At 45.7% G+C, this 25,239-nt stretch overlaps 2 protein-coding genes across 3 annotated transcripts; both read right to left on the bottom strand.

The window, feature by feature from the left end:
• Positions 1–180: 180 nt before the first annotated feature.
• Positions 181–8,897, bottom strand: LOC133056479 (2'-5'-oligoadenylate synthase 1-like). 2 transcript variants are annotated; one of them, XM_061141817.1, is made up of 6 exons: positions 8,606–8,897; positions 7,515–7,803; positions 5,946–6,092; positions 5,510–5,523; positions 3,775–4,007; positions 181–2,964 (listed from the first exon to the last, which is right to left on the bottom strand). In XM_061141817.1, the coding sequence occupies exons 1-6, from the start codon at positions 8,783–8,785 to the stop codon at positions 2,769–2,771; spliced, it is 1,059 nt and encodes a 352-aa protein (XP_060997800.1). In that variant the 5' UTR covers positions 8,786–8,897; the 3' UTR covers positions 181–2,768. The 2 variants fall into 2 exon arrangements, with proteins under 2 accessions (XP_060997800.1, XP_060997799.1); XM_061141816.1 differs by lacking the exon at positions 5,510–5,523 and having other exon boundaries at positions 5,955–6,139; positions 8,606–8,879.
• Positions 8,898–15,091: 6,194 nt separating this feature from the next.
• On the bottom strand, positions 15,092–23,796 carry LOC133056477 (2'-5'-oligoadenylate synthase 1-like). The gene is made up of 5 exons (XM_061141814.1): positions 23,515–23,796; positions 22,427–22,712; positions 20,866–21,050; positions 18,686–18,918; positions 15,092–17,875 (listed from the first exon to the last, which is right to left on the bottom strand). The coding sequence occupies exons 1-5, from the start codon at positions 23,689–23,691 to the stop codon at positions 17,680–17,682; spliced, it is 1,077 nt and encodes a 358-aa protein (XP_060997797.1). The 5' UTR covers positions 23,692–23,796; the 3' UTR covers positions 15,092–17,679.
• Between the last annotated feature and the right edge of the window lie 1,443 nt (positions 23,797–25,239).

Genomic DNA, 25,239 nt, shown 5'->3' with positions numbered 1-25,239 from the left:
AGATTTCATCCAAGCATGTCCATCATCCCTTACACGCTTTCTTCTCTCTTGATGAGTCTGATGGATTTGTGGTTGAACCAGCAGTTCTCAAGTGCAGCACCCTCGAGTCTTCTGTTACCTCTGTCTGCCAGCTTTGACCAAATCATCACAGCTTAGCTGAGAAACACTTGTCAAGAAAAGTTTTGGAAGAAATTCGCTTTACTGTTTCTTGCAGTCATACAGGATATAGATTTACAGCAAAATACAATAAAACCACAAAATTCAGAGAAGTATAAAGCTCACTCATTATACTATAATCCAACACATCCACAGAAAACCCTGAGGTCTTCATGAGATCAACATTACAAATGAAATTAAAGAAAGCTTGCTAAGTACACTAATATAAATATGGATATCTAGGAATAATATGAGAAAACACATGTAATAGCAATGCAGGGGAAAACTATAAAATGTGGTTACAGAGCAATTAAAGAAGAAAATTAATGGAAAGAAGTTCCAAGTTTGTGGACTGGAATTCTCAGTATTACATGGATGTCATTTTCCCTGAACTAATTTATGGAATTCCAATCAAATGCCTCCCTGTATTTTGGGTGAAAACTCACAAACTGAGTATAATATTAACATAGAAATAGAAAGAGCCAAGAGAGGACATTAGTTTGGATAGAACACAGTTTTCTACAAGACACTGAGAATTAATATCAGGCTACAGCAATTAGTACAGGTAGTATTAAACCAAGGACACAAAAATTGATCAACAGGATAACACAGGCTCACACACATGACTCTGGACATATGTCTGAGGTGGTTCTGCAGAACAGTGGGGAAGGACGGTCCCTTCAGCAAATGCTGCTGGAATATTTGGCATCCACATAGCAGAACTAGTATGCACCACCAACTCACCCCCATTTGTCTGTGTTTTGATATGATATTCATAAAATCATTGCCAAATCTATGTCATGAAGCTTTCTCCCTGTGTTTTCTTCTAGGAGTTTTACAGTTTCAGCTCCTATGTTTAGGCCTTTATCTCTTCTGAGTTGATATTTGTGCATGCTGGAAGAAAAGGTGTGATTTTATCCTTTTGCATGTGGATATCCAATGTTCCCAGCTTGATTTATTGAAGACACTGTCCTTTCCTCATTGTATATTCTTGACAACTTTGCCAAAGTGTAATTGAATGTGTAAACAAAACACTGACAATAGAACAAAAATAGACAAAAGGGAACTAATCCAACTAAAAAGCTTCTGCCCAGCAAATGAAAAAAAACACAAGGAAGTGAAAAGGTAACTGATGAAAAAGAATAGATATACGTAGAGCTGAATCACTTTGCTGTACATTCAAACTAACACACAATGTAAATGAACTATACCCCAATATAAAATAGAAATGAAAAACAGATATAAAATGAAGGGAGAAAAGGGAATGGAAATGGAGAAAATGGTTACAAACCACTATCTGAAAAGGCGTTAGTGACAAAATAATGAGGGCCTTGGGCTTCCCAGGTGGCTCAGCTGGTAAAGAACCTGCTTGCAGTGCGGGAGACCTGGGTTCGGTCCCTGGGTTGGCAAGATCCCCTGGAAAAGGCAAAGGCTACACACTCCAGTATTCTGGCCTGGAGAATTCCATGGACTATACAGTGCCTGGGGTCACAAAGAGTCAGACATGACTGAGCGACTTTCACTTGGACAGCTCACTAGCTAAAGGACAAATAACCTAACTATATAATGGGCTAAGGATTGGATTTTTATTTTTCTAAAGAAGGTTTACAAATGGCCAACAGGTATATGAAAAGATGCTCATCGCTATGATTATTATTTTGGCCACACTGTGTAGCTTGCCTGATCTTGGTTGCCCAGCCAGGGATTGAACCCTGGCCCCAACAGTGAGAGCGCCCGGTCCTAACCACTGGACCACCAGGGAATTCCCATACTCAATATTATGAATCATCTGGGAAATGGAAATCAAAATCATAAGGCATCGCTTTTACCTGTTAGCATAGCTATCACATGTGTTAAAGGACACTGGTGATGGTGAGCATGTGGAGGGCCTGGAACTCTTGACCACTCTTGCTGAGAATGCAATTCGGTGTTGCCACTATGGAAACAGTGTGAGAGTTCCTCAAGAATTAACAATAGGATATGATATCTACCATATGATCCGTGTGGCTCTTAAATTAAGCAACTATTTAGCAATTCAGTTAATCATAGGCCGTGACATTGACTGAGAAGAGGTGATGGCTGAGGATGACCAGGATGGCACCTTGGGTCATCGTCACAGCTAGGATTTGCTGAAGAGCCCACACCTACCTTGAGGGTGGCGGCAGAGGTGCTTGTGTGGGTCTGGGTCACTCTAAGGAGCAGATGCCAATGTGAGATTAAATGCGGCAGATTGTTATTTGGGGAAACACCAGGTGAGAGACAATGATCAGGGCTCTTAAAGAAGCTGGGAAAGCTGACAGCCCTGATCTAATCTGACTCTGGGTGAAGAAGGCAAGAAGGAAGGACAGTTGGCTCTGCAGTCAAGACAAGGTCCAGCAAGGTGGTGGAGAGTCCTTTCGCCAATGTCCCATGTCGGAGCTTCCCCTGACTCTCAGGGATGGGGCGGCCTGAGTGTCCCTGGCACCCATGGTCATTGTCTGGGAGCTCCAGGTAGGCAGCGTGGCTTTGGTGTCAACGTGGAGATGGGTCACAGAGGGCGCCCATGTTGAAAGAATACAAAGACCGAGATGAAATTGCATTTGACTTAAGTAGTATTTCTAGACGTTGTTATTTCAACGTGCCATCCGGTCGTAAGCGTAATGAGGAGGCGTCACCGGCACATACCAGGTGCTCACTGGAGTCCCATCCAAGTTCTTGCAGCACGAGTACCTCAGCCAGACTCTAACCTCCTGTGCCAGCAGCTGCCACCTCTGCGGCTCTTCACCAGCCACATTTCCAGTCGGGTCAGCCGGGTCCAGAATCACAGGCCTGGGAACGACAGTCAGAGAGGACAGGTGAGTACATGGGCTGTGTCTGGGGTGTTCAGAGCTCCCGGCAGGGCAAAATACCAGCCTGGGCAGACGGTGTCTGGGGGCAGCAGAAGGGCCCCATGTGACACCTCTCCCTAGGTGGTGACCTCGGTGCCCTGCCCTACACTGGGCATTGAAAATGAGGTGAAGGGGGCTTGCATTTGGCCCTTGAGAGACCTGGTTTGAATCTCACCTCTGCTCTTTAGTAGTGGTGTGTCTTTGGGAAGGTCAGCTGAATCTCTAATCCTCAGTATCCTCATCTGTGAAATGGGCAGATTTGAACATCCCTACCTCAAAGGATGTTGTATGAGGAGCTAGAGAAGCACTTGACATGCTCCCAACAGTAACTGAAACATAATAAGGCGTCCATACATGACAGGTTTAATAACCAAAATTCCACTCCTCTGTCAGAGTGTTTTTGTCTTACAGCAAGCTCTTACTTCCTGGTAGCAATTATTATTATTGCTGTAGCTATTGCTATTTGATTCAGATTTCAGCTGTTTCACTCACTTTCTGTAAAGTTTGCACAAGTTCCTCTTTTTCCACACCTCAGTGATCTGTACAGTGGTTAGCACAATGCCTGCCTCACAGAGTTGCAAGTTATTATTTCAATCAGATGGTAGGAGTGAAGTGCCCAGCACAGTGACTGAGAACAGATGATGATCAATAGCTGTGGAAACCTCCGTCTTCCTACATTTCCCGGGTGCCACGGCTGTAATCAGGGCTTCATTTATAGGGGGGTCTAAGCCATGTGAGTATGATAGAATACCTGCGTTTTGCAAGTTGACCTCTCAGGTATTGTCCAAGAGTAGGGTTTTCAAAGTCATAATACTTTTTCCAGTAGATGCAGAGGTCCTGATGCTTCAGGATTAGCTCCAAAACAGTCTGAAATCCCTGAGCTGTGTTGAATTCTGGTTCTGCGCTTCCTTGTTCCCAGGCATAGACGGTCAGCAGCTCCAGGGCATACTGTGGGGGCAGGTTATTCTTCCACTTCGTCTTACACTGAGAAGAGGGAACAAATTAGAAACATGAGTTTGTTCAGCTTTTGTGTGGAGAAGAGTTAATGTCTATCCTTCTCAAACTATTTCAGAAAAGTGAGGATTAGGAAATGATTCCAAACTCGTTTTACACCAAAAGCAGAAAAATGCAGCACAAAAAAGAAAACAACAGGTCTGATGATCATAGACGGGAAAATCCTCCACAAGATATTAGCAAAGCAAATTCACCAACATATTACAAGGTCACACAGCATGATCAAGTTGGATCTAGTCCAGTGATGTGAGGATATCAGAATCCACAAATCAATCAAAGAGATACATTTGTATTAACAAAATAAAGGATAAAAACATATGATTATTTTCCCATATACAGAAAAAAAATTGAGAAAATTCAACAACCACTGTCTTACAAACTCTTAACAAGGTGGATATGGAGAGAACATAACTCAATAAAGGCCGCACATGACCAACCTACAGCTGACATCACACTCAGTGGTGAAGGCTGAAAGCTTTTTCTTTAAAATCAAGAACGAGACACATATGCCCACTCTCCTCACATTTATTCAACATAGTATTGAAAGTCCATCCGTGGCAATCAGGCAAGAAAAAGAAACAATATCCATGTAAATTCAAAAGGAAGTTTAACTATTGCTATTTGCAGATGACATGGCACTATACATAGAAAACGCTAGGCACCTGCAAAAAACTATTCAAAATAAAAACTGCGTTTAGGAAGATTGCAGGATACAGTCATAATACATAGAAATATGTTGCATTTCTATGTATGAGTAACAAACTATCACAATGAGAAATTTTAAATCAATCCCATTTACAATTACATTAAAAAAAATTTTAAACTAGGAATAAATTCAACCATGGTGAAAGACCTATACCTGACTTTGATGAGAGCAACTGAAGATGACAAAAATAAATGGAAAGAGGTACCATGCTCATGGATTTGAGAGGTTAATAGTCTTCAAATGTGCATGCTACCTGAAGCAATCTATTTGCACGGCCTCATGGTATATGATTTAGTGTGGCTGTGCCATGCCACTCTTCTCAAGGGAGAAAATGGGAAGGACAGGAGGTTAATTCATGTGCCCAGATTCAGACAGCTAGGAAGTGAGCAACAGAGTGTGTGCTGGGAGGTGGGGAGTTTGGGGCGGGGGGGCGGGTTAGCACTCATTAATTCATTGAATAATTACTTACTGAGAACCTATTATATTCCAGGCACTGTTCTAGGTTCTAGGGCAACAGCAGTGAATGAAACATGCAGTATCATATTATATATTTATACAATGTATACAAATAAAATATACAAATCCCTTCATTTATGTACATTCTCAGAGGGAAGCCAGACAATGAATAAACAAATAAGCTCATGCAAAGGCCCTGAGGCTGAAGTAGAATTTCTTTCTTGGTGGACTAATGAAGAGAAGAGCTTCCTTCTCCTTCTCCTGGGAGTGGTGGTGAGGGGGTAGTTGATGATGATATTTAATATAGGACCAAGCCGTTCGTAACTGGTGGGTGTCTGTGTGTGTATGAAAAAGATAAGAAAGACCCATGGTTTTGTCTGGAGCTACTGAAAGGATGGAGCTGTCATTTGCTGATATGGGAGAACCGGGAAGAGTGAGATACCCGAGGCCACTGGCACTGCCCCAGACCCTACCCTTTTTCCCCCTGTCTCTTCCCCTTCTGACCAATGTCTACTCCTCCACTTTCTTCCTTTCATCATCTCCCTCCTGGCCCCCTTTCCCTGCTCTCCATTCGTCTCTGTCCGTCTCCCTCCTGCCTCCCGCATCCTTTCTGATTCCTCCCCTCCCCCTTCCTCTCCTCCCCACGCCTCTCCCTGCTCCTTGCCTCCCTCCACGCCACCCCTCCCTCCTCTCCCCCCTCACTCTCTCCCTTCCCCTCCCCCTCCTCGGCTCTGCCCACAGGGGACCGGCCATACCTGTTGGTACCAGTGCTTCACCAGGCGGATGAGGCTCTTCAGCTTGGTTGGACGACTCTTCAGGAAGTCTCGCTGCAGCTCCGTGAAGCAGGGGGAGAACTCGCCTTCTTTCCCCAGTTCCTTGCACTCTTGGATGAGCTTGACATACATTTCAGGATCAGGTCTGTAACCTTTGGTCAACTGACCTGTTGGGAATGAATTCAAATTTAAATGTCAGCTCTTTTCTGAGTTTCTTTCTGTTGCCCTGGGGACAGAGACCCACTGGCCTTGGGGGGCAGTGGGGAGGTCAGCAGGCCCAGAGCCAGGAGGCCTGAGGTCCATCCCCGGGCCTCCCTTCCCCCACCTCCACCGCCGTCACCCATCATCTCTCACCTGGACTCAGCAGAGGTGGCGGCACCCTCCTCCCTGGATCCTCCACAGCCCATACAGAGGCCTTGAAACCTGATCCTTCCACTTCTTGCTTCCCAGGACCTCTGGGTAAAATCCCAAGTCCTCACAGTGGCCCACGCGGATGGTGAGACCCGTCTCCTCCTTCGTCTTACCTCCTGCCTCAATCCCTTTGCCACTGACTCCCCTGGTTGCTTCTCTTCTTCAAACATGCCACGTTCATTCCTGTCTTTGCACCTGCTGTTTCTTCTTCCTGGGAGGTCTTCCCAGGCCTGGCTCTTTCTCATTCTTTGGGCCTCAGGCCAGAGGTCACCTCTCTTGTCACCCTATCTACCAAAGTCCTCTGATCCCCTTTGCTCTCCATCGAGTCACCATATTTAGTTGTGGTCACAGCGAGTTATCATTTCCTTCCTGGTGTTCTTATGGTCAGGCTCCAGGAGAGAGGTTCTCTGTCTGTTTCGTTTAGGGCCATGGAACACCTTGGCCTTGCACCTCCACGTCTGTGTTCCTGCTCAGTCGCTCAGTCCTGTCTGCCTCTTTGAGACCGCATGGACTCTAGCCTGCCAGGCTCCTCTGTCCATGGAATTGCCCAGGCAAGACTACTGGAGTGGGTTGCCATTTCCTCCTCCAGGGGATCTTTCCGACCCAGGGGTCGAACCTGCATCTCCTGCTTGGCAGGAGCATTCTTAACCCCTGAGCCAGCAGGGAAGCCCCGCATCTAAGGTGCACACTGAAGACTGAGCCTCAGAGAATGCATTGCTTCCTGTCCCAGTGTTCCTGCACACGATCTCTAGATTCCAACCCCAGTATAAGTTTGATCTGGTTGCCTCACATTTGCATAAAAATGAAATTAACATATTGAATTTACCCGAGACCTCATTTTTAGAAAGAGAACATCACACAGTTTGCAAAAAGTCAAACTAATAAGCCTGGTAGGTGTTCTATACAAATATCTTAACCCCCAACTGTACCAGTTTGGTGTTTAATGTCACTTCAGTGGCTGAGTGAGACCCTAGGCATTCTTGTCCAGGAGAGATGCCTGGGTCTCCTCCCACTTGAAGGGATACCTTGGTTACTAAGACATTTTATTTCTGCTCAGAGACAAGTAAAGAGAACGGAAGAAGCCCTGACATAGGACAAAGACTGTAGGAACTCGTGGCTGGGAGCACTCACCCAGGGCATCAAAGGCAGGCAGGACATCGAACTCCACCTCCTGGTTCAGCTTGGGGGACCTCAGGACAAAGCTGAGAACGCGGGGATTCTCCCATTGTTGTTTCTGGACCTCAAACTTCACTTCAAATGTTTCCTCTCTTTGACAAGCTTCCAGCTGTCTCCTAATTTCGTCGATGAATTCTCCTCGGTGCTTAAGCTGTTCCTGAAAACTTGTGAGATTGGTGAGGAAGACGACGAGGTCAGCATCTGATCGTCCTCTAAGGGTCGTGCCTTTGCCTGAGGAGCCGCCCTAAAACAGGTAACAAGAGTGAAACTGACATTTTTCATTGAGAAGAGCCTCCCTTAATAAAATGCTGAGAACAATCACTAACATTTTGAGTGCTAGCCACTGCTCTGAAGGCATCAGCAGCTGGAACGCCTGGAATGCTCACAAGAACTCTGGGATCTAGCTGCTGTTATTATCTGTTGTTATCTTCCAGATGGCGAAACAGATGCTGAGAGATATCATGTATCAGTCCAGTGACACAGCTAGTGGGTGGCAGAGATACAGTTCACACCCTGGTTGTCTTTTTCCAGGGTCCATATTCTTTCCTCCCTGTAATTTACGACCTTATGTGATTAATACTGTAAACTGGCCCATGGCTGACTTTACTTGATCTGCAAGCCTGAAGAGGTGCTGAAAATTCTGGATAAGGAAACTGAGGCACAGAGAGGTTAAGTGACTTGCCCAAGATTTCACAGCCAGCCGGTGCTATCTGCTTTCAAAACGTATACTCTTAACCAACTCGAGACTCTGCAGAAATGGTGAGATTCCAACCTGGTCAAAGATTAGTGGACTGTAGATACTGCCAGGATTCAGATTGCCTAGATTCGTGACTTAGGTGGTTTATACACTTCCCTAGGGAATTTGTTAAAAACCTACAGATGGATTCCCTCTCCCCAGAAGCTGTTTTCACAGATGTGGTTATAGTTCCGGCATGGATAAATCAGAACCAGCCCCAGAGACCTCAGCCTCTTGCTCTCTGACTGTCCCTGTGCAAACACTTGCAAACCAGCCCCCCTTCTCCCCAGCCAGGCAGTTCTGGACTCACCTTCACAACTTTGGACACTCGAACTCGGTGACGGGCACATTGGAAACACCTCTCTTTCAGGAAAGTGCAGATGATGTCAATGGCCTCTTTGACTTGCGTGCGGAACTCCTCGTTTGGCAGGAGGTGGTCTTCGATGAACTTGTCTAGAGACTTGGCCGGGGTATGGCTGAGCCCCATCATGACGCTGGGGACTGGAGACCCAGAGGCAGCAGAACTAACTGCGTCCTGAACCTGTGAGCTTCTGTCTCCTCTGCTGCCTGCGACTCAGTTCAGTTCAGTGCCTGCCTCTAGGGGGCTGTTAAGTTTCATTTCACAGGCAGGGAGGAGCTATGCTGCTGCTGGTTTCAGTTCCTTGAATGGGAGGAGTTTTGTCTTGAATCTTTGTTTCTATTTTGCCTCTCTGCAAATGAAAGGCTCCTGCGACCCCACAGACCTGTCAGATCTCTCAGCTCCTTCCTCCAGAATCCCAGAATTCCTCCCTGCCTTTAGCAGGCAGACTAGAATATCTGGTCTGTCTTCAGACTATACTCTGAAAAGCTGCTTTTAAACCCACCTTAGTACTTCACCCAAGAGGAATCACAATTACAAATAGATTTCTGGTTTCCTTTTCTTCTTTTCACTGTGGATGAAATTGTTTTATATTCTCCTGGGATCCTGGCAGCAGGACATGTATATTGGAAACAGAAACAGTCAGAAAAATCCGGAAGCATTGTTTAGTCCACCCCTAATCCTAAACCTCAAAGACGACAAATATAACTACTTTGGGGTAGTCTTGTGAGATATTTTTCTAGGTTTATGCACACATACACACAAACATAATTTCTCTCTTTTTTTTTAATGGCATGAATCAATACGTTGTACTTTTTCATAAACTTTAGTTCTTTAGGTCGACAGAAAAATTGTGAGCTGTCCCTAGCTGTGCAGCTTTGAACACGAGTGTAACTGGGCAGCCTCTCTGTCCTGATTTGTAAAGAGGTCTTTCGACCTGAAAAGTATTCACAGCATAAAAGTTGAGAGTTATGTTTTATTCGATGGGAATTTTTAGCACTTTAAGCCAGGGAGACAGCCTCTCAAGTGACCCTGAGAAGACTGCTCCAAAGAGGCGAGGCGAGGAGCCAGGTTGTAGAGAAGTTTCACAGCATAGGTCAGGTAGTCTGGACATCAAAAGGGTTTGGGTAAATTAAAGAAAGCCAGATATCCCATTGAGGCAAAAAGGGGAAAAACAACAACAACATAAAATAGAAGAATGAGCTTTTTTCTTTCCATTTCCAGAGAACAAAGAAGATAAAGAGAAGAGTGGGCAGGCCTGAACATTCTTAGTCTTTCTACTTTGTCAGTTCAGTTCAGTCACTCAGTTGTGTCCGACTCTTCGGGACCCTGTGGACTGCATGCAGCACACCAGGCCTCCCTGTCCATCGCCGACTCCCGGAGCTTTTTCAATCGAGTCGGTGATGGCGTCCAACCATCTCATCTTCTGGTGTCCGCTTCTCCTCCTGCCTTCAATCTTTCCCAGCATCAGGGTCTTTTTCTTAACTGAAACTGCTCCTAACTCTACATGTCTGTAAATTTCCTTTTCTGCCTCCTAACTCTGCAGGAGCCACAGCTCACCCCTATTTTTCTCTGTGTGAGTGTGCTCAAGAGTGCTGAGTCAATGCCAACTCTTTTTTTTTTTTTTAATGCCAACTCTTTGAGGCCTGGCGGGCTAAATGTTTCTGGTGTTTACGCTTGCAACACTCTTCCCCTTAAAGTTTTCTTTTTATATATCAGAAAGACGGCCGCATTGCCGCCAAACTGCCAGACTCAGTTACTGGATTACTGATGCCAGCCCTTGACTGTGTCTGAAACAGTGCAAGAGGAAGAAGTCAGGAGCCTATCACCTTTGTTCCTCATCATTGATTCCTGACTGGAAGCCCTCATCTTGTAAAAGTCCCTGGACCCCTCATGGTGGGGGGCGCAGTTCGTAAGGCATGAGTTTACGGAGCTCCCCTCTCTGCCGGCTGAGAATTAAAGCCACCTTTCTGTTTCCTCCAAACTCCATCTCTGTATTTTTTATTTGGCTTTGCGGGGCTGTGAAAGCCAAGATTCTGGTCAGCAACAACCCCAAGTTAAGAAATAGAGTGCTCTTCTATGTATGGGACGATGTCAGAGTCAGGGCTCACTGAAGTCATTCCTTTGACAGGCACCTCAGCTGTCTGGGGCTAGTGTTGGGACGGTCCCCGGAGAAGGGGATGGCTCCGCGCTCCGGTGTTCTGGCCTGGAGAACCCCAACCCCACGGCTGCAGTCTGTGCTGTGCTCAGTCATGTCAGATTCTGTGCAACCCCAGGGACTACAGCCCACCAGGCGCTTCTGTCCATGGGGTTCTCCAGGCAAGAATACTGAGGTGGGTTGCCAAGCCCTCCTCCAGGGGATCTCCCAACTCAGGGATCGAACCTAGGTCTCCAGCCTTTCAGGTGGATTCTTTAAGGACTGAGCCCCCAGGGAAGCCCAGGTTATAGTCTGTGGGGTCACAAAGAGTCAGACCCAACTGACTGACTAAGCACGCACGTCCTGCTCTCCCATTCAGAGCTTCCTCTCCTCAGGGCGCACCTTTCCTTCCTGAGTTTCCTCAGGGCTCAGCGGATCACAGGGAAGGGCTGTAATTGCTGATGACTGGAACAACCTTGTTTACTGATATCAGTTCAGTTGAGTTCAGTTGCTCAGTTGTGTCTGACTCTTTGCAACCCGATGAACTGCAACACACCAGGCTCCCCTGTCCATCACCAACTCCCAGAGCTTACTCAAACTCAAGTCCATCGAGTTGGTGATGCCATCCAACCATCTCATCCTCTGTTGTCCCCTTCTCCTCCTGCCCTCAATCTTTCCCAGCATCAGGGTCTTTTCCAATGAGTCAGTTCTTTGCATCAGGTGGCCAAAGTATTGGCGTTTCAGCTTCAGCATCAGTCCTTCCAACCAATATTCAGGACTGATTTCCTTTAGGATGGACTAGTTGGATCTCCTTGCAGTCCAAGGGACTCTCAAGAGTCTTCTCCCACACCACAGTTCAAAAGCGCCAATTCTTCGGTGCTCAGCCTTCTTTATAATCCAACTCTCACATCCATACATGACTACTGGAAAAGCCGTTGATTTGACTGGACGGACCTTTGTTGGCAAAGTAATGTCTCTGCTTTTTAATATGCTGTCTAGGTTAGTCATAACTTTTCTTCCAAGGAGCAAGCATCTTTTAATTTCATGTCTGCAGTGATCATCTGCAGTGATTCTGGAGCCCCCACAAAATAAAGTCTCTCACTGTTTCCATTGTTTCCCCATCTATTTGCCGTGAAGTGATGGGACCAGATGCCGTGATCTTAGTTTTCTGAATGTGGGGTTTTAAGCCAACTTTTTCACTCTCCTCTTTCACTTTCATCAAGAGGCTCTTTGGTTCTTCTTCACTTTCTGCCATAAGGGTGGTGTCCTCTGCATATTTGAGGCGATTGATGTTTCTCCCAGCCATCTTGATTCCAGCTTGTGCTTCATCCAGCCCAGCATTTCTCATGATGCACTCTGCATATATATAAGTTAAATAAGCAGGGTGACAATATACAGCCTTGATGTACTCCTTTCCCTTTGGAACCAGTCTGTTGTTCTATGTGCTGTTCTAACTGTTGCTTCTTGACCTGCATGCAGATTTCTCAAGAGGCAGGTCAGGTGGTCTGGTATTCCCTTCTCTTGAAGAATTTTCCAGAGTTTCTTGTGATCCACACAGTCAACGTCTTTGGCATAGTCAATATAAAGCAGAAGAAGATGTTTTTCTGGAACTCTATTGCTTTTTTGATGATCAACAGATGTTGGCAATTTGACCTCTGGTTCCTCTGCCTTTTCTACATCCAGTTTGAACATCTGGAAGTTCATGGTTCATGTACTGTTGAAGCCTGGCTTGGAGAAGTTTGAGCATTACTTTGCTAGTGTGTGAGATAAGTGCAATTTTGTGGTAGTTTGAGCATTCTTTGGCATTGCTTTTCTTTGTGAGTGGAATGAAAACAGACCTTTTCCAGTCCTGTGGCCACTGCTGAGTTTTCCAAATTTGCTGGCATATTGAGCTGGCATATCCTCTTTTAGGATTTGAAATAGTTCAGCTGGAATTCCGTCACCTCCACTAGCTTTGTTCATAGTGATGCTTCCTAAGGCCCACCTGACTTCACATTCCAGGACGTCTGGCTCTAGGTGAGTGATCACACCATTGTGGTTATCTGGGTCATGAAGATCTTTTTTGCCTTGTTCTTCTGTGTATTCTTGTCACTTCCTCTTAATATCTTCTGCTTCTGTTAGGTCCATACCATTTCTATCCTTTCTTGTGCCCATCGTGCCTGAAATGTTCCCTTGGGATCTCTAATTTTCTTGAAGGGATCGCTAGTCTTTCCCATTCTATTGTTTTCCTCTATTTCTTTGCAGGGATCACTGAGGAAGGCTTTCTTATTTCTCCTTGCTTGCTATTCTTTCGAACTCTGCATTCAGATGGGTATATCTCTCCTTCTCTCCTTTGATTTTAGCTTCTCTTCTATCCACAGTTATTTGTAAGGCTTCCTCAGACAGACATTTTGCCTTTTTGCATTTCTTTTCCTTGGGGATGGTCTTGATCTCTGCCTCCTGTACAATGTCACAAATCTCCGTCCATAGTTCTTCAGGCACTCTGTCTATCAGATCTAATCCCTTGAATCTATTTGCCACTTCCACGGTATAATCGTAAGGGACTCGATTTAGGTCTTACCTGAATGGTCTAGTGGTTTTCCCTACTTTCTTCCATTTCAGTCTGAATTTGGCCATAAGGAGTTCTTGATCTGAGCCACTGTCAGCTCCTGGTCTTGTTTTTGCTGAGTGTGTCGAGCTAATGGTCTACTGTTCCCCTTTTCACAATGGTCACCAGGGCAGCTCTTTGGCTGGTAGCCACTCTAAGTCCTTTTCCTGGAGGGTTGGGTACATGAGGTGGTAGGGGTGTTGGTGAAGAAAGCATTTTGCATGTGACTGGGATTTAAGGAGCCCAGGAGCTAATGTTCTCTATTGGACTGTATGAGAAATTACACCGAATTGTAAACAATCAGACTCATTCCTGACATCTATATTCTTTTTGAAGGAAATTTTTATTTGTAGAAAATCTGTTGTCTCGTCTACACTGGACTGATTCTTAGACATGACCCCAAGGGAAGCACTGTTTTCTATTCACAGAAGCACTGTCGGGGCAGGGCATGGGAGTGAATGTCGACAAGGCTGGATTGTCGCTGTTCGATCGCTATTTCGTGTCTGACTCTGCGACCCCATGGACTGCAGTATGCCAGGCTCCCTTGTCCTTCAATATCTCCTGCAATTTACTCATATTCACATCCTGCATTTAGTCGTTGATGCTATCCAGCCGTCTCATCCTCTGTCATCCCCTTCTCCTGCCCTCAATCTTGCCCAGCATCAGGGTCTTTTCCAGTGAGTCAGTTCTCCCCATCAGGTGGCCAAAGTATTGCAGCTTCAGCTTCAGTATCAGTCCTTCCAATGAATATTCAGAGTTGATTTCTTTTCCGATTGACTGGCTTGATCTCCAGGCAGGCAGGCAGTCCAAGGGACTCCTAACAGTCTTCTCTGGCATCACAATTTGAACCAGGCTGGAGAGATCATTAATAAACACTCTTTGCTGTGAGTAAGGTAGTGATGGTAATTATTTATAATCATTATGGCAGGCATTAATTGAGCACTTCCTGTGTATCAGATCCCACAAAAGTACACCTCTAAAGAAAAAGAAAAAGAAGGGTACCTCTCAGGTCCCCAACTGCAGAGGATCAATCTATGCTGCCCCGTTGTTAGAAAAATAGCGTTCACATACTTTGCCATTAAATCAAACAAGTAAGGCTGGTGGGGGTTCCATAAAGAATGTCTGGTCCCCAAATTGTGCTAATTTACCGTTCCTCGTTGCCTGCTTCGTTTAGGCATGACTGTCCCAGGAGAGATACGATGATCTCTGCACCACTTTTTAGAGACACCTCATTTTGGTAAGGCTCTCGAACTGTGGGAGACATGCTCAGAAACATGAACAGAGAGAGACAGAAGCCCTGAGACAGGACAGCTCCCATGGGGCTGGGAGCCCCGAAGGCAGGTAGTAAGCAGACTGCACCCCTGGTGGGGCTGGGGCAGCTGACAGGATGCTGAGCCTCCAGGCAGGCTCAGAAGCCCACGCTCATCTCTCCAGCTCCAACCTCTGTTCTTCCCGATTTCCTTTCCTCAGCAGGAAGTGGCCCAGAATGGGGACTCAGCTCTGGGCAATCAGGCATTTATGTCGCGGCTGTTTCAGATTTCATCCAAGCATGTCCATCATCCCTTACACGCTTTCTTCTCTCTTGATGAGTCTGATGGATTTGTGGTTGAACCAGCAGTTCTCAAGTGCGGCACCCTCGAGTCTTCTGTTACCTCTGTCTGCCAGCTTTGACCAAATCATCACAGCTTAGCTGAGAAACACTTGTCAAGAAAAGTTTTGGAAGAAATTCGCTTTACTGTTTCTTGTAGTCATACAGGATATAGATTTACAGCAAAATACAATAAAACCACAAAATTCAGAGAAGTATAAAGCTCACTCATTATACTATAATCCAACACATCCACAGAAAACCCTGAGGTCTTCATGAGATCAACATTACAAATGAAATTAAAGAAAGCTTGCTAAGTACACTAATATAAATATGGATATCTAGGAATAATATGAGAAAACACATGTAATAGCAATGCAGGGGAAAACTATAAAATGTGGTTACAGAGCAATTAAAGAAGAAAATTAATGGAAAGAAGTTCCAAGTTTGTGGACTGGAATTCTCAGTATTACATGGATGTCATTTTCCCTGAACTAATTTATGGAATTCCAATCAAATGCCTCCCTGTATTTTGGGTGAAAACTCACAAACTGAGTATAATATTAACATAGAAATAGAAAGAGCCAAGAGAGGACATTAGTTTGGATAGAACACAGTTTTCTACAAGACACTGAGAATTAATATCAGGCTACAGCAATTAGTACAGGTAGTATTAAACCAAGGACACAAAAATTGATCAACAGGATAACACAGGCTCACACACATGACTCTGGACATATGTCTGAGGTGGTTCTGCAGAACAGTGGGGAAGGACGGTCCCTTCAGCAAATGCTGCTGGAATATTTGGCATCCACATAGCAGAACTAGTATGCACCACCAACTCACCCCCATTTGTCTGTGTTTTGATATGATATTCATAAAATCATTGCCAAATCTATGTCATGAAGCTTTCTCCCTGTGTTTTCTTCTAGGAGTTTTACAGTTTCAGCTCTTATGTTTAGGCCTTTATCTCTTCTGAGTTGATATTTGTGCATGCTGGAAGAAAAGGTGTGATTTTATCCTTTTGCATGTGGATATCCAATGTTCCCAGCTTGATTTATTGAAGACACTGTCCTTTCCTCATTGTATATTCTTGACAACTTTGCCAAAGTGTAATTGAATGTGTAAACAAAACACTGACAATAGAACAAAAATAGACAAAAGGGAACTAATCCAACTAAAAAGCTTCTGCCCAGCAAATGAAAAAAAACACAAGGAAGTGAAAAGGTAACTGATGAAAAAGAATAGATATACGTAGAGCTGAATCACTTTGCTGTACATTCAAACTAACACACAATGTAAATGAACTATACTCCAATATAAAATAGAAATGAAAAACAGGTATAAAATGAAGGGAGAAAAGGGAATGGAAATGGAGAAAATGGTTACAAACCACTATCTGAAAAGGGGTTAGTGACAAAATAATGAGGGCCTTGGGCTTCCCAGGTGGCTCAGCTGGTAAAGAACCTGCTTGCAGTGCGGGAGACCTGGGTTCGGTCCCTGGGTTGGCAAGATCCCCTGGAAAAGGCAAAAGCTACACACTCCAGTATTCTGGCCTGGAGAATTCCATGGACTATACAGTGCCTGGGGTCACAAAGAGTCAGACATGACTGAGCGACTTTCACTTGGACAGCTCACTAGCTAAAGGACAAATAACCTAACTATATAATGGGCTAAGGATTGGATTTTTATTTTTCTAAAGAAGGTTTACAAATGGCCAACAGGTATATGAAAAGATGTTCATCGCTATGATTATTATTTTGGCCACACTGTGTAGCTTGCCTGATCTTGGTTGCCCAGCCAGGGATTGAACCCTGGCCCCAACAGTGAGAGCGCCCGGTCCTAACCACTGGACCACCAGGGAATTCCCATACTCAATATTATGAATCATCTGGGAAATGGAAATCAAAATCATAAGGCATCGCTTTTACCTGTTAGCATAGCTATCACATGTGTTAAAGGACACTGGTGATGGTGAGCATGTGGAGGGCCTGGAACTCTTGACCACTCTTGCTGAGAATGCAATTCGGTGTTGCCACTATGGAAACAGTGTGAGAGTTCCTCAAGAATTAACAATAGGATATGATATCTACCATATGATCCGTGTGGCTCTTAAATTAAGCAACTATTTAGCAATTCAGTTAATCATAGGCCGTGACATTGACTGAGAAGAGGTGATGGCTGAGGATGACCAGGATGGCACCTCGGGTCATCATCACAGCTAGGATTTGCTGAAGAGCCCACACCTACCTTGAGGGTGGCGGCAGAGGTGCTTGTGTGGGTCTGGGTCACTCTAAGGAGCAGATGCCAATGTGAGATTAAATGCGGCAGATTGTTATTTGGGGAAACACCAGGTGAGAGACAATGATCAGGGCTCTTAAAGAAGCTGGGAAAGCTGACAGCCCTGATCTAATCTGACTCTGGGTGAAGAAGGCAAGAAGGAAGGACAGTTGGCTCTGCAGTCAAGACAAGGTCCAGCAAGGTGGTGGAGAGTCCTTTCGCCAATGTCCCATGTCGGAGCTTCCCCTGACTCTCAGGGATGGGGCGGCCTGAGTGTCCCTGGCACCCATGGTCATTGTCTGGGAGCTCCAGGTAGGCAGCGTGGCTTTGGTGTCAACGTGGAGATGGGTCACAGAGGGCGCCCATGTTGAAAGAATACAAAGACCGAGATGAAATTGCATTTGACTTAAGTAGTATTTCTAGACGTTGTTATTTCAACGTGCCATCCGGTCGTAAGCGTAATGAGGAGGCGTCACCGGCACATACCAGGTGCTCACTGGAGTCCCATCCAAGTTCTTGCAGCACGAGTACCTCAGCCAGACTCTAACCTCCTGTGCCAGCAGCTGCCACCTCTGCGGCTCTTCACCAGCCACATTTCCAGTCGGGTCAGCCGGGTCCAGAATCACAGGCCTGGGAACGACAGTCAGAGAGGACAGGTGAGTACATGGGCTGTGTCTGGGGTGTTCAGAGCTCCCGGCAGGGCAAAATACCAGCCTGGGCAGACGGTGTCTGGGGGCAGCAGAAGGGCCCCATGTGACACCTCTCCCTAGGTGGTGACCTCGGTGCCCTGCCCTACACTGGGCATTGAAAATGAGGTGAAGGGGGCTTGCATTTGGCCCTTGAGAGACCTGGTTTGAATCTCACCTCTGCTCTTTAGTAGTGGTGTGTCTTTGGGAAGGTCAGCTGAATCTCTAATCCTCAGTATCCTCATCTGTGAAATGGGCAGATTTGAACATCCCTACCTCAAAGGATGTTGTATGAGGAGCTAGAGAAGCACTTGACATGCTCCCAACAGTAACTGAAACATAATAAGGCGTCCATACATGACAGGTTTAATAACCAAAATTCCACTCCTCTGTCAGAGTGTTTTTGTCTTACAGCAAGCTCTTACTTCCTGGTAGCAATTATTATTATTGCTGTAGCTATTGCTATTTGATTCAGATTTCAGCTGTTTCACTCACTTTCTGTAAAGTTTGCACAAGTTCCTCTTTTTCCACACCTCAGTGATCTGTACAGTGGTTAGCACAATGCCTGCCTCACAGAGTTGCAAGTTATTATTTCAATCAGATGGTAGGAGTGAAGTGCCCAGCACAGTGACTGAGAACAGATGATGATCAACAGCTGTGGAAACCTCCGTCTTCCTACATTTCCCGGGTGCCACGGCTGTAATCAGGGCTTCATTTATAGGGGGGTCTAAGCCATGTGAGTATGATAGAATACCTGCGTTTTGCAAGTTGACCTCTCAGGTATTGTCCAAGAGTAGGGTTTTCAAAGTCATAATACTTTTTCCAGTAGATGCAGAGGTCCTGATGCTTCAGGATTAGCTCCAAAACAGTCTGAAATCCCTGAGCTGTGTTGAATTCTGGTTCTGCGCTTCCTTGTTCCCAGGCATAGACGGTCAGCAGCTCCAGGGCATACTGTGGGGGCAGGTTATTCTTCCACTTCGTCTTACACTGAGAAGAGGGAACAAATTAGAAACATGAGTTTGTTCAGCTTTTGTGTGGAGAAGAGTTAATGTCTATCCTTCTCAAACTATTTCAGAAAAGTGAGGATTAGGAAATGATTCCAAACTCGTTTTACACCAAAAGCAGAAAAATGCAGCACAAAAAAGAAAACAACAGGTCTGATGATCATAGACGGGAAAATCCTCCACAAGATATTAGCAAAGCAAATTCACCAACATATTACAAGGTCACACAGCATGATCAAGTTGGATCTAGTCCAGTGATGTGAGGATATCAGAATCCACAAATCAATCAAAGAGATACATTTGTATTAACAAAATAAAGGATAAAAACATATGATTATTTTCCCATATACAGAAAAAAAATTGAGAAAATTCAACAACCACTGTCTTACAAACTCTTAACAAGGTGGATATGGAGAGAACATAACTCAATAAAGGCCGCACATGACCAACCTACAGCTGACATCACACTCAGTGGTGAAGGCTGAAAGCTTTTTCTTTAAAATCAAGAACGAGACACATATGCCCACTCTCCTCACATTTATTCAACATAGTATTGAAAGTCCATCCGTGGCAATCAGGCAAGAAAAAGAAACAATATCCATGTAAATTCAAAAGGAAGTTTAACTATTGCTATTTGCAGATGACATGGCACTATACATAGAAAACGCTAGGCACCTGCAAAAAACTATTCAAAATAAAAACTGCGTTTAGGAAGATTGCAGGATACAGTCATAATACATAGAAATATGTTGCATTTCTATGTATGAGTAACAAACTATCACAATGAGAAATTTTAAATCAATCCCATTTACAATTACATTAAAAAAAATTTTAAACTAGGAATAAATTCAACCATGGTGAAAGACCTATACCTGACTTTGATGAGAGCAACTGAAGATGACAAAAATAAATGGAAAGAGGTACCATGCTCATGGATTTGAGAGGTTAATAGTCTTCAAATGTGCATGCTACCTGAAGCAATCTATTTGCACGGCCTCATGGTATATGATTTAGTGTGGCTGTGCCATGCCACTCTTCTCAAGGGAGAAAATGGGAAGGACAGGAGGTTAATTCATGTGCCCAGATTCAGACAGCTAGGAAGTGAGCAACAGAGTGTGTGCTGGGAGGTGGGGAGTTTGGGGCGGGGGGGCGGGTTAGCACTCATTAATTCATTGAATAATTACTTACTGAGAACCTATTATATTCCAGGCACTGTTCTAGGTTCTAGGGCAACAGCAGTGAATGAAACATGCAGTATCATATTATATATTTATACAATGTATACAAATAAAATATACAAATCCCTTCATTTATGTACATTCTCAGAGGGAAGCCAGACAATGAATAAACAAATAAGCTCATGCAAAGGCCCTGAGGCTGAAGTAGAATTTCTTTCTTGGTGGACTAATGAAGAGAAGAGCTTCCTTCTCCTTCTCCTGGGAGTGGTGGTGAGGGGGTAGTTGATGATGATATTTAATATAGGACCAAGCCGTTCGTAACTGGTGGGTGTCTGTGTGTGTATGAAAAAGATAAGAAAGACCCATGGTTTTGTCTGGAGCTACTGAAAGGATGGAGCTGTCATTTGCTGATATGGGAGAACCGGGAAGAGTGAGATACCCGAGGCCACTGGCACTGCCCCAGACCCTACCCTTTTTCCCCCTGTCTCTTCCCCTTCTGACCAATGTCTACTCCTCCACTTTCTTCCTTTCATCATCTCCCTCCTGGCCCCCTTTCCCTGCTCTCCATTCGTCTCTGTCCGTCTCCCTCCTGCCTCCCGCATCCTTTCTGATTCCTCCCCTCCCCCTTCCTCTCCTCCCCACGCCTCTCCCTGCTCCTTGCCTCCCTCCACGCCACCCCTCCCTCCTCTCCCCCCTCACTCTCTCCCTTCCCCTCCCCCTCCTCGGCTCTGCCCACAGGGGACCGGCCATACCTGTTGGTACCAGTGCTTCACCAGGCGGATGAGGCTCTTCAGCTTGGTTGGACGACTCTTCAGGAAGTCTCGCTGCAGCTCCGTGAAGCAGGGGGAGAACTCGCCTTCTTTCCCCAGTTCCTTGCACTCTTGGATGAGCTTGACATACATTTCAGGATCAGGTCTGTAACCTTTGGTCAACTGACCTGTTGGGAATGAATTCAAATTTAAATGTCAGCTCTTTTCTGAGTTTCTTTCTGTTGCCCTGGGGACAGAGACCCACTGGCCTTGGGGGGCAGTGGGGAGGTCAGCAGGCCCAGAGCCAGGAGGCCTGAGGTCCATCCCCGGGCCTCCCTTCCCCCACCTCCACCGCCGTCACCCATCATCTCTCACCTGGACTCAGCAGAGGTGGCGGCACCCTCCTCCCTGGATCCTCCACAGCCCATACAGAGGCCTTGAAACCTGATCCTTCCACTTCTTGCTTCCCAGGACCTCTGGGTAAAATCCCAAGTCCTCACAGTGGCCCACGCGGATGGTGAGACCCGTCTCCTCCTTCGTCTTACCTCCTGCCTCAATCCCTTTGCCACTGACTCCCCTGGTTGCTTCTCTTCTTCAAACATGCCACGTTCATTCCTGTCTTTGCACCTGCTGTTTCTTCTTCCTGGGAGGTCTTCCCAGGCCTGGCTCTTTCTCATTCTTTGGGCCTCAGGCCAGAGGTCACCTCTCTTGTCACCCTATCTACCAAAGTCCTCTGATCCCCTTTGCTCTCCATCGAGTCACCATATTTAGTTGTGGTCACAGCAAGTTATCATTTCCTTCCTGGTGTTCTTATGGTCAGGCTCCAGGAGAGAGGTTCTCTGTCTGTTTCGTTTAGGGCCATGGAACACCTTGGCCTTGCACCTCCACGTCTGTGTTCCTGCTCAGTCGCTCAGTCCTGTCTGCCTCTTTGAGACCGCATGGACTCTAGCCTGCCAGGCTCCTCTGTCCATGGAATTGCCCAGGCAAGACTACTGGAGTGGGTTGCCATTTCCTCCTCCAGGGGATCTTTCCGACCCAGGGGTCGAACCTGCATCTCCTGCTTGGCAGGAGCATTCTTAACCCCTGAGCCAGCAGGGAAGCCCCGCATCTAAGGTGCACACTGAAGACTGAGCCTCAGAGAATGCATTGCTTCCTGTCCCAGTGTTCCTGCACACGATCTCTAGATTCCAACCCCAGTATAAGTTTGATGTGGTTGCCTCACATTTGCATAAAAATGAAATTAACATATTGAATTTACCCGAGACCTCATTTTTAGAAAGAGAACATCACACAGTTTGCAAAAAGTCAAACTAATAAGCCTGGTAGGTGTTCTATACAAATATCTTAACCCCCAACTGTACCAGTTTGGTGTTTAATGTCACTTCAGTGGCTGAGTGAGACCCTAGGCATTCTTGTCCCAGGAGAGATGCCTGGGTCTCCTCCCACTTGAAGGGATACCTTGGTTACTAAGACATTTTATTTCTGCTCAGAGACAACAAAAGAGAACGGAAGAAGCCCTGACATAGGACAAAGACTGTAGGAACTCATGGCTGGGAGCACTCACCCAGGGCATCAAAGGCAGGCAGGACATCGAACTCCACCTCCTGGTTCAGCTTGGGGGACCTCAGGACAAAGCTGAGAACGCGGGGATTCTCCCATTGTTTCTGGACCTCAAACTTCACTTCAAATGTTTCCTCTCTTTGACAAGCTTCCAGCTGTCTCCTAATTTCGTCGATGAATTCTCCTCGGTGCTTAAGCTGTTCCTGAAAACTTGTGAGATTGGTGAGGAAGACGACGAGGTCAGCATCTGATCGTCCTCTAAGGGTCGTGCCTTTGCCTGAGGAGCCGCCCTAAAACAGGTAACAAGAGTGAAACTGACATTTTTCATTGAGAAGAGCCTCCCTTAATAAAATGCTGAGAACAATCACTAACATTTTGAGTGCTAGCCACTGCTCTGAAGGCATCAGCAGCTGGAACGCCTGGAATGCTCACAAGAACTCTGGGATCTAGCTGCTGTTATTATCTGTTGTTATCTTCCAGATGGCGAAACAGATGCTGAGAGATATCATGTATCAGTCCAGTGACACAGCTAGTGGGTGGCAGAGATACAGTTCACACCCTGGTTGTCTTTTTCCAGGGTCCATATTCTTTCCTCCCTGTAATTTACGACCTTATGTGATTAATACTGTAAACTGGCCCATGGCTGACTTTACTTGATCTGCAAGCCTGAAGAGGGGCTGAAAATTCTGGATAAGGAAACTGAGGCACAGAGAGGTTAAGTGACTTGCCCAAGATTTCACAGCCAGCCGGTGCTATCTGCTTTCAAAACGTATGCTCTTAACCAACTCGAGACTCTGCAGAAATGGTGAGATTCCAACCTGGTCAAACATTAGTGGACTGTAGATACTGCCAGGATTCAGATTGCCTAGATTCGTGACTTAGGTGGTTTATACACTTCCCTAGGGAATTTGTTAAAAACCTACAGATGGATTCCCTCTCCCCAGAAGCTGTTTTCACAGATGTGGTTATAGTTCCGGCATGGATAAATCAGAACCAGCCCCAGAGACCTCAGCCTCTTGCTCTCTGACTGTCCCTGTGCAAACACTTGCAAACCAGCCCCCCTTCTCCCCAGCCAGGCAGTTCTGGACTCACCTTCACAACTTTGGACACTCGAACTCGGTGACGGGCACATTGGAAACACCTCTCTTTCAGGAAAGTGCAGATGATGTCAATGGCCTCTTTGACTTGCGTGCGGAACTCCTCGTTTGGCAGGAGGTGGTCTTCGATGAACTTGTCTAGAGACTTGGCCGGGGTATGGCTGAGCCCCATCACGACGCTGGGGACTGGAGACCCAGAGGCAGCAGAACTAACTGCGTCCTGAACCTGTGAGCTTCTGTCTCCTCTGCTGCCTGCGTCTCAGTTCAGTTCAGTGCCTGCCTCTAGGGGGCTGTTAAGTTTCATTTCACAGGCAGGGAGGAGCTATGCTGCTGCTGGTTTCAGTTCCTTGAATGGGAGGAGTTTTGTCTTGAATCTTTGTTTCTATTTTGCCTCTCTGCAAATGAAAGGCTCCTGCGACCCCACAGACCTGTCAGATCTCTCAGCTCCTTCCTCCAGAATCCCAGAATTCCTCCCTGCCTTTAGCAGGCAGACTAGAATATCTGGTCTGTCTTCAGACTATACTCTGAAAAGCTGCTTTTAAACCCACCTTAGTACTTCACCCAAGAGGAATCACAATTAAAGATAGATTTCTGGTTTCCTTTTCTTCTTTTCACTGTGGATGAAATTGTTTTATATTCTCCTGGGATCCTGGCAGCAGGACATGTATATTGGAAACAGAAACAGTCAGAAAAATCCGGAAGCATTGTTTAGTCCACCCCTAATCCTAAACCTCAAAGACGACAACTATAACTACTTTGGGGTAGTCTTGTGAGATATTTTTCTAGGTTTATGCACACATACACACAAACATAATTTCTCTCTTTTTTTTTAATGGCATGAATCAATACGTTGTACTTTTTCATAAACTTTAGTTCTTTAGGTCGACAGAAAAATTGTGAGCTGTCCCTAGCTGTGCAGCTTTGAACACGAGTGTAACTGGGCAGCCTCTCTGTCCTGATTTGTAAAGAGGTCTTTCGACCTGAAAAGTATTCACAGCATAAAAGTTGAGAGTTATGTTTTATTCGATGGGAATTTTTAGCACTTTAAGCCAGGGAGACAGCCTCTCAAGTGACCCTGAGAAGACTGCTCCAAAGAGGCGAGGCGAGGAGCCAGGTTGTAGAGAAGTTTCACAACATAGGTCAGGTAGTCTGGACATCAAAAGGGTTTGGGTAAATTAAAGAAAGCCAGATATCCCATTGAGGCAAAAAGGGGAAAAACAACAACAACATAAAATAGAAGAATGAGCTTTTTTCTTTCCATTTCCAGAGAACAAAGAAGATAAAGAGAAGAGTGGGCAGGCCTGAACATTCTTAGTCTTTCTACTTTGTCAGTTCAGTTCAGTCACTCAGTTGTGTCCGACTCTTCGGGACCCTGTGGACTGCATGCAGCACACCAGGCCTGCCTGTCCATCGCCGACTCCCGGAGCTTTTTCAATCGAGTCGGTGATGGCGTCCAACCATCTCATCTTCTGGTGTCCGCTTCTCCTCCTGCCTTCAATCTTTCCCAGCATCAGGGTCTTTTTCTTAACTGAAACTGCTCCTAACTCTACATGTCTGTAAATTTCCTTTTCTGCCTCCTAACTCTGCAGGAGCCACAGCTCACCCCTATTTTTCTCTGTGTGAGTGTGCTCAAGAGTGCTGAGTCAATGCCAACTCTTTTTTTTTTTTTTAATGCCAACTCTTTGAGGCCTGGCGGGCTAAATGTTTCTGGTGTTTACGC

Source organism: Dama dama, chromosome 5 (genome assembly GCF_033118175.1).
Source record: "Dama dama isolate Ldn47 chromosome 5, ASM3311817v1, whole genome shotgun sequence".
NCBI lineage: Eukaryota > Metazoa > Chordata > Mammalia > Artiodactyla > Cervidae > Dama > Dama dama.
The sequence above is the reverse complement of the archived record's forward strand: the minus strand, read 5'-3'. Positions and strand labels throughout refer to the sequence as shown.